Genomic DNA, 12,616 nt, shown 5'->3' with positions numbered 1-12,616 from the left:
TATATAATGATGCAGCATTATAGAAAGATGGAGAGGAAAGAAAAGAACAAACTCAGAAAATTCTGTGGCCCTCATTCAGCAACTATGATTGTTTTATTATTCTCTTTTCATGTTTTGTAGTTATAGTTTATAATCTATATGCAATTTTGTATCCTACCCTATTTTAATTTTTTTATATCATAATACATTTTTCTGTGTCAATAAAATGATCTTCATGCTTCTTACTTTTCAGTTTTAATAGTTTTTAATATCCCATAAAGTAAGCGTACTATAGTTTACTAAAGTTTAGATAGAAATGTTTTACATAAAATCTTCTTAGAATCTTGTCCTAGTTGCTTTTGTTTGCATTATTGTCCTGTCAGGTCCAGTGCATTTAATTGTATTCTAATGGACTTGGTAAATTGTCAACCAGAATTCATCTACTTGCTAATCAGCCTAATAAATGGGCTTCACTAGGATTATGAATAATCTTTAAAATATTGTAATGAAATGCTCATTTTTGTGCCACTCTGAGTTAGTAAATTTTGGTGGCATATTTTATCAAAATAATTTGAAATCTCTAGATTTACACTTGTTTAATGATTTTCTATATCATACTTGCTAACTTACTAAGTTTTATATTCTTGAGATAAAATCCCTTGTTTATTAAAGTATGATTTTTTAATAGGCTGTAGAGAAATTATCTGGAAAATTTAGTAGTACCAACAAGCTCTTTAGTGTTGGTTAGTTTTTCAAGGAGGTCCTTGTGAGCATGTTGGGGTTTCTTTCCAGCGAGAAGCAGCTGGAGTGTCTGCTGACCCACTGCATCAAGGTGCCGATGCTGGTCCTGGACCCAGCCCTGCCGGCCAGCATTACCCTGAAGGACCTGCCGTCTCTCTGCCCTTCTTTTCGTTCTGCCAGCGACCTAGTCAATGTCGCAAAACCAAAAAACCCTTCAATGAATGTTTCAGTCGTTGTTTTCGACAGTGCTAAGAATGGTAAGGTCTTCTTGTGAGTGTTTTAAAGTCATATTATCTCTGGATGTTTGAATTTAAAATTTCTGAATGGAACAGAAGTGATGCAGTTTTAAAGGAATTCACTTTTATTTAATTTATTTTTTTTTTGAAATTCAATTTTAACTAAATACAAAGAGAGGCAAAATACAGAGAGGGGTTGCGATTGCATGTGTCTTGCTCTGGGTGATACACATGCTTTCTGTGCTTAAGGTCTTAAGGTCAGGACTTTTAACATGGAACTCACATTTGCCTTATTTCTTGGCTCTGTTATTCTACAGACTTTTTTTTAAACCAAATAACTACTCTGCAAGGTTGTTTTCTATAGTTTGGACAACATACCTAGAGCATTCATCCTGTACAGTCTGAAACATCTGGTTATACAGTTGGTTTGGCCAGATTACAGAATTAAAATTAAATTGTAATTCCATAGACCACCGCATCCTTAGAGATCCCCTCCTCCCACGTAGACGCTGAGCTGCTGAGCCCCATGCCTGCATCTCTTTCTCGAGCTTCTTGTCTCATTCCTCCTCAGCGCTGGACCTCTGTGTGGAGACCTCTATGTGGAGGTTCTGTGGTTTTCACTTAAACTGAAAACTGTGATGTTCCCTTTTCAGCACTGAGTCTTATTCTCAAGGTTCTTTTCTTTCAACGTCATACCTTCCTGCTTAGAACTTTGGAACTATCAGGCCCTGGCCTATTGGCTCAGCGGTAGAGCATTGGCCTAGCGTGTGGAAGTCCTGGGGTCGATTCCGAGTCAGGGCACACAGGAGAGGTGCCCATCTGCTTCTCCACCCTTCCCCCTCTCCTTCCTCTCTCTCTCTCTCTTCCCCTCCCGCAGCCAAGGCTCCATTGGAGCAAAGTTGGCCCGGGCGCTGAGGACGGCTCCATGGCCTCCGCCTCAGGCACTAGAATGGCTCCAGAGGAAATGGAGTAATGCCCCAGATGGGCAAAGCATCTCCCCCTAGTGGGCTTGCCGGGTAGATCCCAGTCTGGCGTGTGCGAGAGTCTGTCTGACTGCTTTCCAGCTTCTAACCTCAAAAAAATAAAAAACAAACAAACAAAAACTTTGGAACTATCTTTGACTATTCTTACTTTTTACCTCCATAACAAATCATTAATCTCATCCTATTATTTGATTTGTACTTTTCAAGTGATTTTTAGAGTCTTACATTTCTAACCCGTTTCCTGTCCACCAGACTGACTTCCTTTATACAGACGCCAGTGTGAGCCACCTCACTGCTCTGTGAAGTTCCTCTCTAATCCATCAAGCACACAGCTGCATACACAGTTAATGGAAACTCTGCTTTCTCAGTTCACTCCCTTTCTAAAGAGAATAGTGGAGTGGCATATAGTATTTGTTTTTCACAGGTACACACTCCTCTTCCTGGTGTTCAGCATTCAGCTTTACTTGCTTCAGTTTTGCCCATTGACCCTCACACCCCTGCCCTCCTTGCATCTCCTCAGAGTGGCTCTGTCTTCTCCCGTGTGTGACATTGTCTTCCTGTTCCGCTTCCACGCCTAGCAGCCCCTGTTCTTCCCAGCCCTACCCTCAAGCTCTGTCTCCTCCACGAAGGTCTTGGAGTAGTACATTTAGTGATTTTCTTTTTACTTTTCCACATTCCTGTAGTGCTTCTAAACCAGCTCACAACTTAGTTTTTTTTTTGTTTTTTTTTTATGGTTTATTTATTTATTTATTTTTATTTATTTACAGGGACAGAGAGAGAGAGTCAGAGAGAAGGATAGATAGGGACAGACAGACAGGAACGGAGAGAGATGAGAAGCATCAATCATCAGTTTTTCGTTGCGACACCTTAGTTGTTCATTGATTGCTTTCTCATATGTGCCTTGACCGTGGGCCTTCAGACCGAGTAACCCCTTGCTTGAGCCAGCAACCTTGGGTCTAAGCTGGTGAGCATTTTTTATTTGCTGAAGCCAGATGAGCCCCCGCTCAAGCTGGCGACCTCGGGGTCTCGAACCTGGGTCCTCAGCATCCCAGTCCAACGCTCTATCCACTGCGCCACCACCTGGTCAGGCACAACTTAGTTTTTGATTGCACTGGAGTCTGTGGTTTTCTTTTCTCATTTCTTTATTGAGCAGAAACCTCAGCCCTCAGCAGTTTGTATCCTGAACCGGATCTAGTGTAGTACTCACTTCCTAGTACTTAAGGTATCTATAATTTGAAAGAAATTTATAACTTTTACAAGTACAAATTTCTACCCCTTCTTTTCACCATAGATCTATTTCTGGCTTATTTAATATAAATAACTTATGTTTTTCTATTTAAGTTATATTTAAGTATATAGGGAAAGTAAAGAGATAATCTTTGATAAATTATAATGTTATCTAATTTATTGTTTGGCTAAATTTAGTTTTATTTTTTTAAATTAAGGTTTTCTTAAATTAAGGCAATTTGATAATATTTCATCTGAATAAAAATGAAGATACTCTGATAACATTTCATCTGAAATAAAAAAAGTGACAATAGGCCCTGGCTGGTTGGCTCAGTGGTAGAGCGGCGGCCTGGCAAGCAGGAGTCCCGGATTTGATTCCCAGCCAGGGCACACAGGAGAAGCGCCCATCTGTTTCTCCACCCCTCCCCCTCTCCTTCCTCTCTGTCTCTCTCTTCCCCTCCCACAACCAAGGCTCCATTGGAGCAAAGTTGGCCCGGGCGCTGAGGATGGCTCTATAGCCTCTGCCTCAGGCGCTAGAATGGCTCTGGTTGCAACAGAGCAACGCCCCAGATGGGCGGAGCATCGCCCCCTGGTGGGCATGCCGGGTGGATCCCGGTTGGGCACATGCAGGAGTCTGACTGCCTCCCTGTTTCCAACTTCAGAAAAATACAATAAATAAATAAATAAATAAGTGACAATATGTTAACCATTATAACTCAATTATAACATCTATGGAGAGAATCTTGGATTTTCTTCTACTAATTTTATAACATCACAAAGACTTAAAAGGTTGTGAATTTTGATAAGTAAAATCTGAATTAAACTGTAGACCTCTAAACGCTGTGTTTTGAATTCTTGCTTGGGTTTCTATTTGACTGTTCTGCTTATATCCATTCATTCAGGAAAGGTTTTTTGAGCCACTGCTCTGAGTTGGTTGTTGTTCTAGGTAACCGGGAAAGTGCAGAGAACAAAAAAGACACATTCCTGCCTTCACAGAGGTTACATTTATAGTGGGCCACAATCTCACTCCTTATTGTTCTCGGTTACCTAGATCAGGGATTGCCAAATCCTTTCTTAGAGTACCAGATAGTAAATATTTTAGGTTTTATGAGCCAGAATCAAATTGACAGATGCTATGTAGGTATTTATATAAGAATTTATCATTTAACCTTTTTAAAATGTAAAAACTATTCTTAGCTTGGGGTCAAATAAACACAGGCAGAGGCTAGAATTTCACCTTGGACTGCCAATGCCAACCCCTGATTTAGACTAAACAGTTTGTAGCCCTACTTGATGCTTCATTTATCTCATTTAACCTTTTTCTAGATAATCATTGAGATCTGTTGTCTTTTTCTTTTCCTTCTCAAGTGTCACTTCTGTTCCCCCTCACTTGTGTTCTAGACCCTGTCTTTCGGAAGGTAGTTCCACAGTCACACAGTCCAGCCCGGTGGCCTTGACCTGGTCTCCTCAGCAAAGTGGTCATGTTTATCCCCCTTTGATGTATAGGAAGTGAATTTTCTTGTGGCAATTCATGTTACGTCTGGACTACATTGACTTTTACAAGGCATAACAAAGTGCTTCTTTCCAGCTTTATCACACTTGTTAAGTTGACTTTTACAAGGAATCACAAAATGGTTTGTAATTGACTTTTCATTGCCTTTTACAAGGAATTACACAGAGCTTCTTCACAGCTTTCTCACACTGGTTAAGTTTGTTCCCCTTAGGATTCTACGGACCTAATGTTGTAATCGCTTTCCCACATGACATTTCTTTTTATTCTTGTTTCTTTAGCTGGGTCTTAAAAGACTTGGCTCTGTCCTAGTTTGCTCTTCTCAGAATGAGCTTTAGTTTCTATTATTTTTGAAGTATGTCAACTGGAATTGAACATTCTATTTCAGTGTAGTTCCAGCTGCACATTGACTTGCCATTCAACAAGTATTTGTTGAGTACCAGGTACTGTTCTCAGTGCTGAAGATGTAACAGTGAGCAGGGGGACAAAAATCTCTGCCCGTATCGAGTCTGTGTTGTGGTAGAAAGAGAGAGACGATAAATACAACATATGAGTAAATTATATTCTTTGTAGAGGATAAATACTAGAGAGGAAGACTGAGCAGGGGGAATTGGGTGGTTGGGGCAGACTCGCCGAGAAGGTGACTGTTGAAATTTGAAGAAGGTGAGCAAGGAGTGACCTGGGTCTGTGGAATAGCCAGTGTGAAGGCTCTTAGGCAGGAGATGCCTGGCATGTTTGAAGAAGAGCAGGGAGGCTACAGTCGCTGGAATAGAGTGAACAAGAGGTAAGGGGACAAGAAGTGAGTCTGGAGAATTAACAGGGGGCCCTGGTAGCCATGAGAAGGACTTCTTCTTTAACTATCAATAGGTTTAATGAGGAATCACTGGAAGGTTTTGAGCAGAGGGATAATGGGATCTGACTCATGTTGCAGAAGGATCATCCTGGCTGCTGTGGTGGGAAGAGACTGAGGAAAGACAAATTTGTAATAATTTAGGCAGGAGAGAAGGGGGCATGGATCAAAAACGGTGTTGCAAAGTGGTTGGAGTCTAGATATTCTTTTTTTTTTTTTTTTTTCCAGAGACAGAGAGTCAGAAAGAGGGATAGATCGGGACAGACAGGAACAGAGAGAGATGAGAAGTATCTCATTGCGACACCTTAGTTGTTCATTGATTGCTTTCTCATATGTGCCTTGACTGTGGGGCTACAGCAGACCGAGTAACCCCTAGCTCGAGCCAGCGACGTTGGGTCCAAGGTGGTGAGCTTTTGCTCAAACCAGATGAGCCCATGCTCAAGCTGGTGACCTCAGAGTCTCGAACCTGGGTCCTCCGCATCCCAGTCCGACACTCTGTCCACTGCGCCACTGCCTGGTCAGGCTGGAGTCTAGATATTCTGAAGGTTAACCCAACAGGGTTTCCTGATGGGTCTGTCATCAGTGTTGGGGAGTATTACCTTATTCTAAGCATTCTTCTGTTTAACAGTACAAAATTGCTATGGAAATTCAGTATGGTCACAGCACATTGGTGTCTCGTACTGAAATCACTATCAACTAAAACTTCTAAATCTTTAAAGAAAAAAACTTGCATGTGCTAATGTTCAAATACCTCTTTTAATTCATGTTCATGTGGATGGTTTTTGGTGGGAAGTTAAAGATCTTACCTTTGTTTGTGCTCCTGTTTTGCTAGATTGGACTCATTCTTCCAAATTGTGAGAACTAGGGCAGCCCTTAGTCTGTTATCCAAGAAAATACCTCCTTTGTCAGTTTTATGTAAAGCCACACATTTCATAAGCATGCCTTCTGTATCTTCCAAAACCTTAATGGGTTGTTGAACAAGACAGAACCTATGGCAGATGCCTAAAACCTCTCTTGAGGTTGATTGTAGCTTTATAATTCCATACTCTCCAGTCAAAATTGGTTATAACCTGCCCAACTTGAGGTCTAGCCCAGGGGTCCCCAAACTTTTTACACAGGGGGCCAGTTCACTGTCCCTCAGACCGTTGGAGGGCCGGACTATAAAAAAAACTATGAACAAATCCCTATGCACACTGCACATATCTTATTTTAAAGTAAAAAAAAACAAAACAGGAACAAATACAATATTTACAATAAAGAACAAGTAAATTTAAATCAACAAACTGACCAGTATTTCAATGCGAACTACGGGCCTGCTTTTGGCTAATGAGATGGTCAATGTGCTTCTCTCACTGACCACCAGTGAAAGAGGTGCCCCTTCCGGAAGTGCGGTGGGGGCCGGATAAATGGCCTCAGGGGGCTGCATGTGGCCCGCGGGCCGTAGTTTGGGGACCCCTGGTCTAGCCTGTATGGCTCCATTACATCCATAAAGATGGCATGATATTTGCTAGCTACCTTGCTGAGGTTATGTACAAATACACAGGTGGCATCTGTTAGTATCCTCTGATCTATCAGTGTAGAACCCACCATATCAATGGTGAGAGATAAGGGTGCTGACAGATCCTTTGTACAGTGTCTTGCCAGCTGATAAATTTACTCATAATGAACTCAAACCCTAGTGCTTCCTGTAAAGATTAACAGAGTATGGCAGACGCTTTCTTTTCTTCAGTCCTCACCAACTGTATTTTTATGGTATATTTGAGACTAGCCAGGATTGATGTTCATCTCGCCACGCTATCATTTACAGAACTGGCTTTCTGTGCCCATTTTGAATATTAGAAACATACCCTTTCTGACTCTGTCCTGTTTTCTCTGATCCCTGAATGTCAGCAGCTAGTTTGCTGACCTCATTTGTCCCCATCACTGTAGAACTCTCTCCCAGTTGGGCTGTGTCATCACTCCCCACCCCCAGCTTAGTCTGCTCTATTCAGCATTACCTCAATTCCTTATGACTCTTAAAGAACCCTAGGGTCCACAGTGTGTTCCTACTGTTAAGATAACTTTTCAAATTTTTATTTATTTATTTATTTATTTATTTATTTATTTATTTATTTTAGAGAGAGAGAGGAAGGGGGAGAAAGAGAGACATCGATAGACATTGATTTGTTGTTCCACCCATTCATGTATTCATTGGTCCATTCTTGTATGTGCCCTGACTGGGAATTGAACTCTCAACCTTGGCATGTTGGGATGATGCTCTAACCAACTGAGCTGCCCAGCCAGGGCCTTACTGTTAATATAATGCCACGGGCCTGACTTTCAAGAACCCCCTTCTGTTTGCTCCTACAGGTGTGATTTGTCAGATTGTCATTTCCACATCTCTGCTGCCCACATGAATCTCTCTTTCCATATTGTAAAATTTAACATTGATCATACACCTAATTACATTGTTCTCCTTTTGTTGGATGGTTTTGTCTTCTCTAACTACCTTTCTTTGAGACCATGTATTATACTGATTTAACAGCTCTCAAAATGCATTGCACAGTGTCTTGCCAGACATTAGAGTTAAGTGTTCATTAAAAATAGGTTTGGGCCTGACCGGTGGTGGCGCAGTGGATCAAGCGTCGACCTGGAATGCTAAGGTCGCTGGTTCAAAACTCTGGGCTAACCCAGTCAAGGCACATATGGGAGTTGATGATTCCTGCTCCTCTTCCCTTCTCTCTTTCTCTGTCTCCTCTAAAATGAATAAATAAAAATAAATGAATAAATAAAAAAAAAAAATTAGGTTTGTTTATTGTATTTTTTATTGTAGTTGAAGATGCCCACGCTGAAATGTCTAAGGGAAACAGCAAACAGACAGTTTGGAGGGGCTATTTGGTATGTTATTTTAAATTAATTTTGTTTTTACAGTAGACTAGAATACAAATATGAGTAATAAGCTGTTTTTCTTCAAGAGGCTTTTAATGTTTAGTTTTTCTCTAAGGCTAACTTGCTAGTGTTAATGAATGTTGATTTATGTAATCTTAATTTTTACTTTGAAGCTTGTCTGATACTTTAGATCTTTGCTAGTTTTCTCAGCTGTAAGTTTTCACCAGCCTTATGACGTGGAAAGTGAGTTCTGTTTTTCCCCCTCTTATTTTAGACGACAGACAAAGAAGTCCCTGGGCTAGTGCTAATGCAAGATTTGGCTTTCCTGAGTGGGTTTCCACCAACATTTAAGGAAACAAATCAACTGAAAGCAAAACTGCCAGAAAATCTTTCTTCTAAAATAAAACTGGTAAGAGCCTAGAAAACAGAGCAACCAGTATAGAACATCTGATTTAATGCATAACTCTTTCTCTGTTCTGCCACAGGAAGAGGGCCCATTGTTTTTAGGAGATCCTTTGTTTATAAGAGTAATTTGGTTTGCTGGTTTCCTAGCTAGAGGCATGACCATTTATTTAAGAAATGGGCTTCTGCTATGTGTCAGGTGCTGTTATACCTGCTGAGAATATAGCAGTGAACTACAAAGACAGGCCCAGATGGAGTTTACAGTGTAAGGAAATGGCAGCGTGGCAGGAGGAGACTGGAGAAATCACACAGGTGGTCAGTATTCACGGACTCTGCCCTGCATATTTATTGAGAGCTTTCCCTCAAAGGAAGTGTGCTTCATATATTTGGAATATTGGATAATGTGAAACCTTCATTCATTAATAGCTAGTTGAGCCATTAATGTATTTAGGCTTTATACTTATTAACTCCTCACGCTTGACCAGTGTGCCATTTGTGTTAGAGTTAACTTTGGAGGCTGCCCTGTGACATGCCTTTTCCTTAACGTTTATTTTCAGAGCCATTTACTAGTTGACGTAGGGCGCAGTCCATTAGGTGTACTTTCCATTTGACCTTATGTCAGGATGCCTGCTGTCTGTCGGCAGCGTTCCAGGTTGTGAAACGTGGATGTCTTTTCTCTTACAAGAGAGGGCATCAAGTTCTTGGCTAGAGAATTTGTTAGGCCCTGGTTTTCTTGATATTATAAAGCAATGTTCTTTAAATTCTTAAATTCCACTCTTTTTAGCCTACTGATTTTTTTTTTTTTTTTTTTACAGAGACACAGAGAGAGAGAGAGATAGGGACAGACAGACAGGAATGGAGAGATTAGAAGCATCAATCATTAGTTTTTCATTGCGCGTTGCGACACCTTAGTTGTTCATTGATTGCTTTCTCATGTGCCTTGACTGCGGCCTTCAGCACACCGAGTAACCCCTTGCTTGAGCCAGCGACCTTGGGCTCAAGCTGGTGAGCCTTGCTCAAACCAGATGAGCCTGTGCTCAAGCTGGCGATCTCGGGGTCTCGAACCTGGGTCCTTTCGCATCCCAGTCCGACGCTCTATCCACTGTGCCACCACCTGGTCAGGCAGCCTACTGATTCTTAATTCTTGTTCCTGTTGATGTTGATGTCATTGAACAATTTGGAGGTAAAAGATGGAGCTGGAGGTTGTGGTGGAGGAGAGCTGTGATTGGGGGGGCATTTTTTTTTTTTTACAGAAACAGAGTCAGAGAGAGGGACAGATAGGGACAGACAGACAGGAACGGAGAGAGATGAGAAGCATCAATCATCAGTTTTTCGTTACAACACCTTAGTTGTTCATTGATTGCTTTCTCATATGTGCCTTGACCGTGGGCTACAGCAGACCAAGTAACCCCTTCCTTGCTCGAGCCAGTGACTTTGGGTCCAAGCTGGTGAGCTTTGCTCAAACCAGATGAGCCCGCACTCAAGCTGGCAACCTCAGGGTCTTGAACCTGGGTCCTTCCTCATCCCAGTCCGACACTCTATCCATTGTGCCACGGCCTTTAATAAAACTTTTCAAAAACTTATTTGGACTACGTGCCTCTAGGAAAACCCACGGAATTGTGGATTGAATACTTTACAACAGCAGGCAGTACAATCATGCACGGAGCCTACTGGTACGCCTTGTCCAATTCAAATTACTTCCCACCCTCCCTCTACTCACATCAACCACTCCATCCCACCCAAAACTAGTTTGCCAAAGGGCCCACCACTACTTGGATTGACATTCTTTGACTGCACAAACCTACCAGCACTCACTAGTGAGCTAGCAGGCAAAGACACATGGGTTTGTCAAACCTGACTGGAGAAGGGACAAGTTTCATGAAACTCCTTTTCCTTAAAAATGTATTATACTTGGAATTATGTAAGTAGAATCACCAATGTCATTCTTGCCGTGGCCGGTGGCACAGTGGATAAAGAGTCATCCTGGAGTGCCAAGGTCTGTGGTTTGATCCTGGCATCGCCAGCTCAAGCCTGAGGGTGTTAGCTCAACCTCCACAGTTGCTGGTTGAAGCCCTGGTCAGGGCACACGTGAGAAGCAATAAATGGCATAACTAAGTGGAACAAGAAGTTGATGTTTCTCTCTCTCTCTCTCCCTCACTCCCTCCCTTCCCCTCTCAAAAAAAAAGTGTCCTTCTTTCTGCATAAGAAATCTGAGTTGACAATCAAAAGTAAAGATGTATGTGTGTCTGTAATTCTAGAACCAACAGTAAAAAGCCAAGAAATCTGAAATCAATGTTAATTTATGACTTTATCTGCCTAAATCAGTACTCAACATAACTTGGGGAAGGAGGAATACAATATCTATTTAAAATAACTGCACATTAAGAAATAATTCAACACTAATCTAGCTGGACACTAGCATATTTCCAGGTACCACAAAAACGTTATGGAGGCCCTGGCAAGGGAGCTCAGTTGGTTAGAGCCGCACATATCTTACATGGGGCAGTTCCAAAGTCCCAAGTTGTATGTTACTAATATTCTAGGGGTTGGTTATATACTATTAATTATACATGGGCGGGGAAATAACCTGACATTATGGTGTAAGCCTATATCTTTTGTTTTCTCTTATACAGGTTTGGGGAAAGGATGAAGGGAGGGGGGATGGGACACAATTCATTAGCAAGTTTATAACATCTGTCCATAGGATTCATAAAAAGATGCTTCTACACATTAAAACTTACAAGGCAACACAATGGTAAAAATGTCACTTTACATACTAAAAGACATTCCTATAATTTCTGGTGTTCATTTGCTATTCCTTTGTCCAGAGATACATACATTAACTACATGCTTTCAGGAGGGGAGAGGTAGTTTCCATGGGGTCAAATGCCTGTAAATGGTCCATTAGTATAAGAAAAGGTTTAATTCAATTTTTTTTTCTCTCCCTACACCTGGCTAGCTGTTCACCCATTTCCCCATAGGTATGGAGGAAGGTCAGAGAATCCAAGTCTCCTTTCTCTTTCTGCATTTACAATACAGTGTCATTGGCTGTCTTAGTTTTATGCTAGTCACAAGTACAGAGATCATTTACAAAATTTCTCTGTACACCTAGCCCAAATTAACAAAATGTTTTTTAAGCTTTCTAAAATATTAATATTAATTCTATAGCCTTTGGTACCTTACAACACTTCCACTGTTCATTCACCCATGTGGAGATTTATTGGGATTCCTAGATATGTCTTTGTGGAGGCCAGCATCTCATCAGAGGGTCAAGTTAACTATCCATAATGTTCATTGCAGGTTGTGCTCATGATGTCAACACCTGCAATCAGCTTCCGGGATTAGGACTTTTGGGAGACTAGAGAGAAAGTGAGAAAGAGGAAGAAGAGAAGTTCTGTGTCAGCATTGGAGCCTAATGTTTCAAGTGACTTTTTCCTTAGGTTCTACTTCCTGGTTTTATTATGAGTACCCTGAGAATGAAGTTTTTTGTCATTGGTTTCCCACTCTGTTTAGGGAGTATTATTAAATGCCTGCTGTGTGCAGGTACTGTGCTAAGCATAACTGAGGAAATAAAAACATTTAAATAATTTTTGGGTGTGATCACTTCCAAATGTGTTTATAGATAAAGTGCTGTGAGAGCACCTAGGCTTTAGGTGTACTGGGGGCAAGGAAGGTGTTGCAGAATAGGAAGTATTTTATTTTATTGATTGATTTTAAAGAGGCAGGATGGAAGAGAGAGAGAGAGAGAGAGAGAGAGAGAGAGAGAAAGAGAGAGAGAGAGAGAAGCATTTGTTTGTTATTCCACTTAGTTGTGCGTATG

General features: G+C 41.2%; 1 protein-coding gene across 4 annotated transcripts in view; it reads left to right on the top strand.

Annotated features, from left to right (window-relative positions):
• Nucleotides 1-12,616, top strand: part of GNPTAB (N-acetylglucosamine-1-phosphate transferase subunits alpha and beta) — a 74,588-nt gene that overhangs the window by 35,502 nt on the left and 26,470 nt on the right. For all 4 annotated transcript variants that reach the window (XM_066262923.1, XM_066262938.1, XM_066262915.1 and 1 more), the window contains 3 exons: nucleotides 772-977; nucleotides 8,339-8,403; nucleotides 8,669-8,803. In XM_066262923.1, the coding sequence (XP_066119020.1) occupies nucleotides 772-977; nucleotides 8,339-8,403; nucleotides 8,669-8,803 (406 nt within the window). The remainder of the gene's footprint in view (nucleotides 1-771; nucleotides 978-8,338; nucleotides 8,404-8,668; nucleotides 8,804-12,616) is intronic.

The sequence above is a fragment of the Saccopteryx bilineata genome, chromosome 1 (genome assembly GCF_036850765.1).
Source record: "Saccopteryx bilineata isolate mSacBil1 chromosome 1, mSacBil1_pri_phased_curated, whole genome shotgun sequence".
Taxonomy (NCBI): domain Eukaryota; kingdom Metazoa; phylum Chordata; class Mammalia; order Chiroptera; family Emballonuridae; genus Saccopteryx; species Saccopteryx bilineata.
This window is presented reverse-complemented; position numbering and strand designations above follow the sequence as displayed.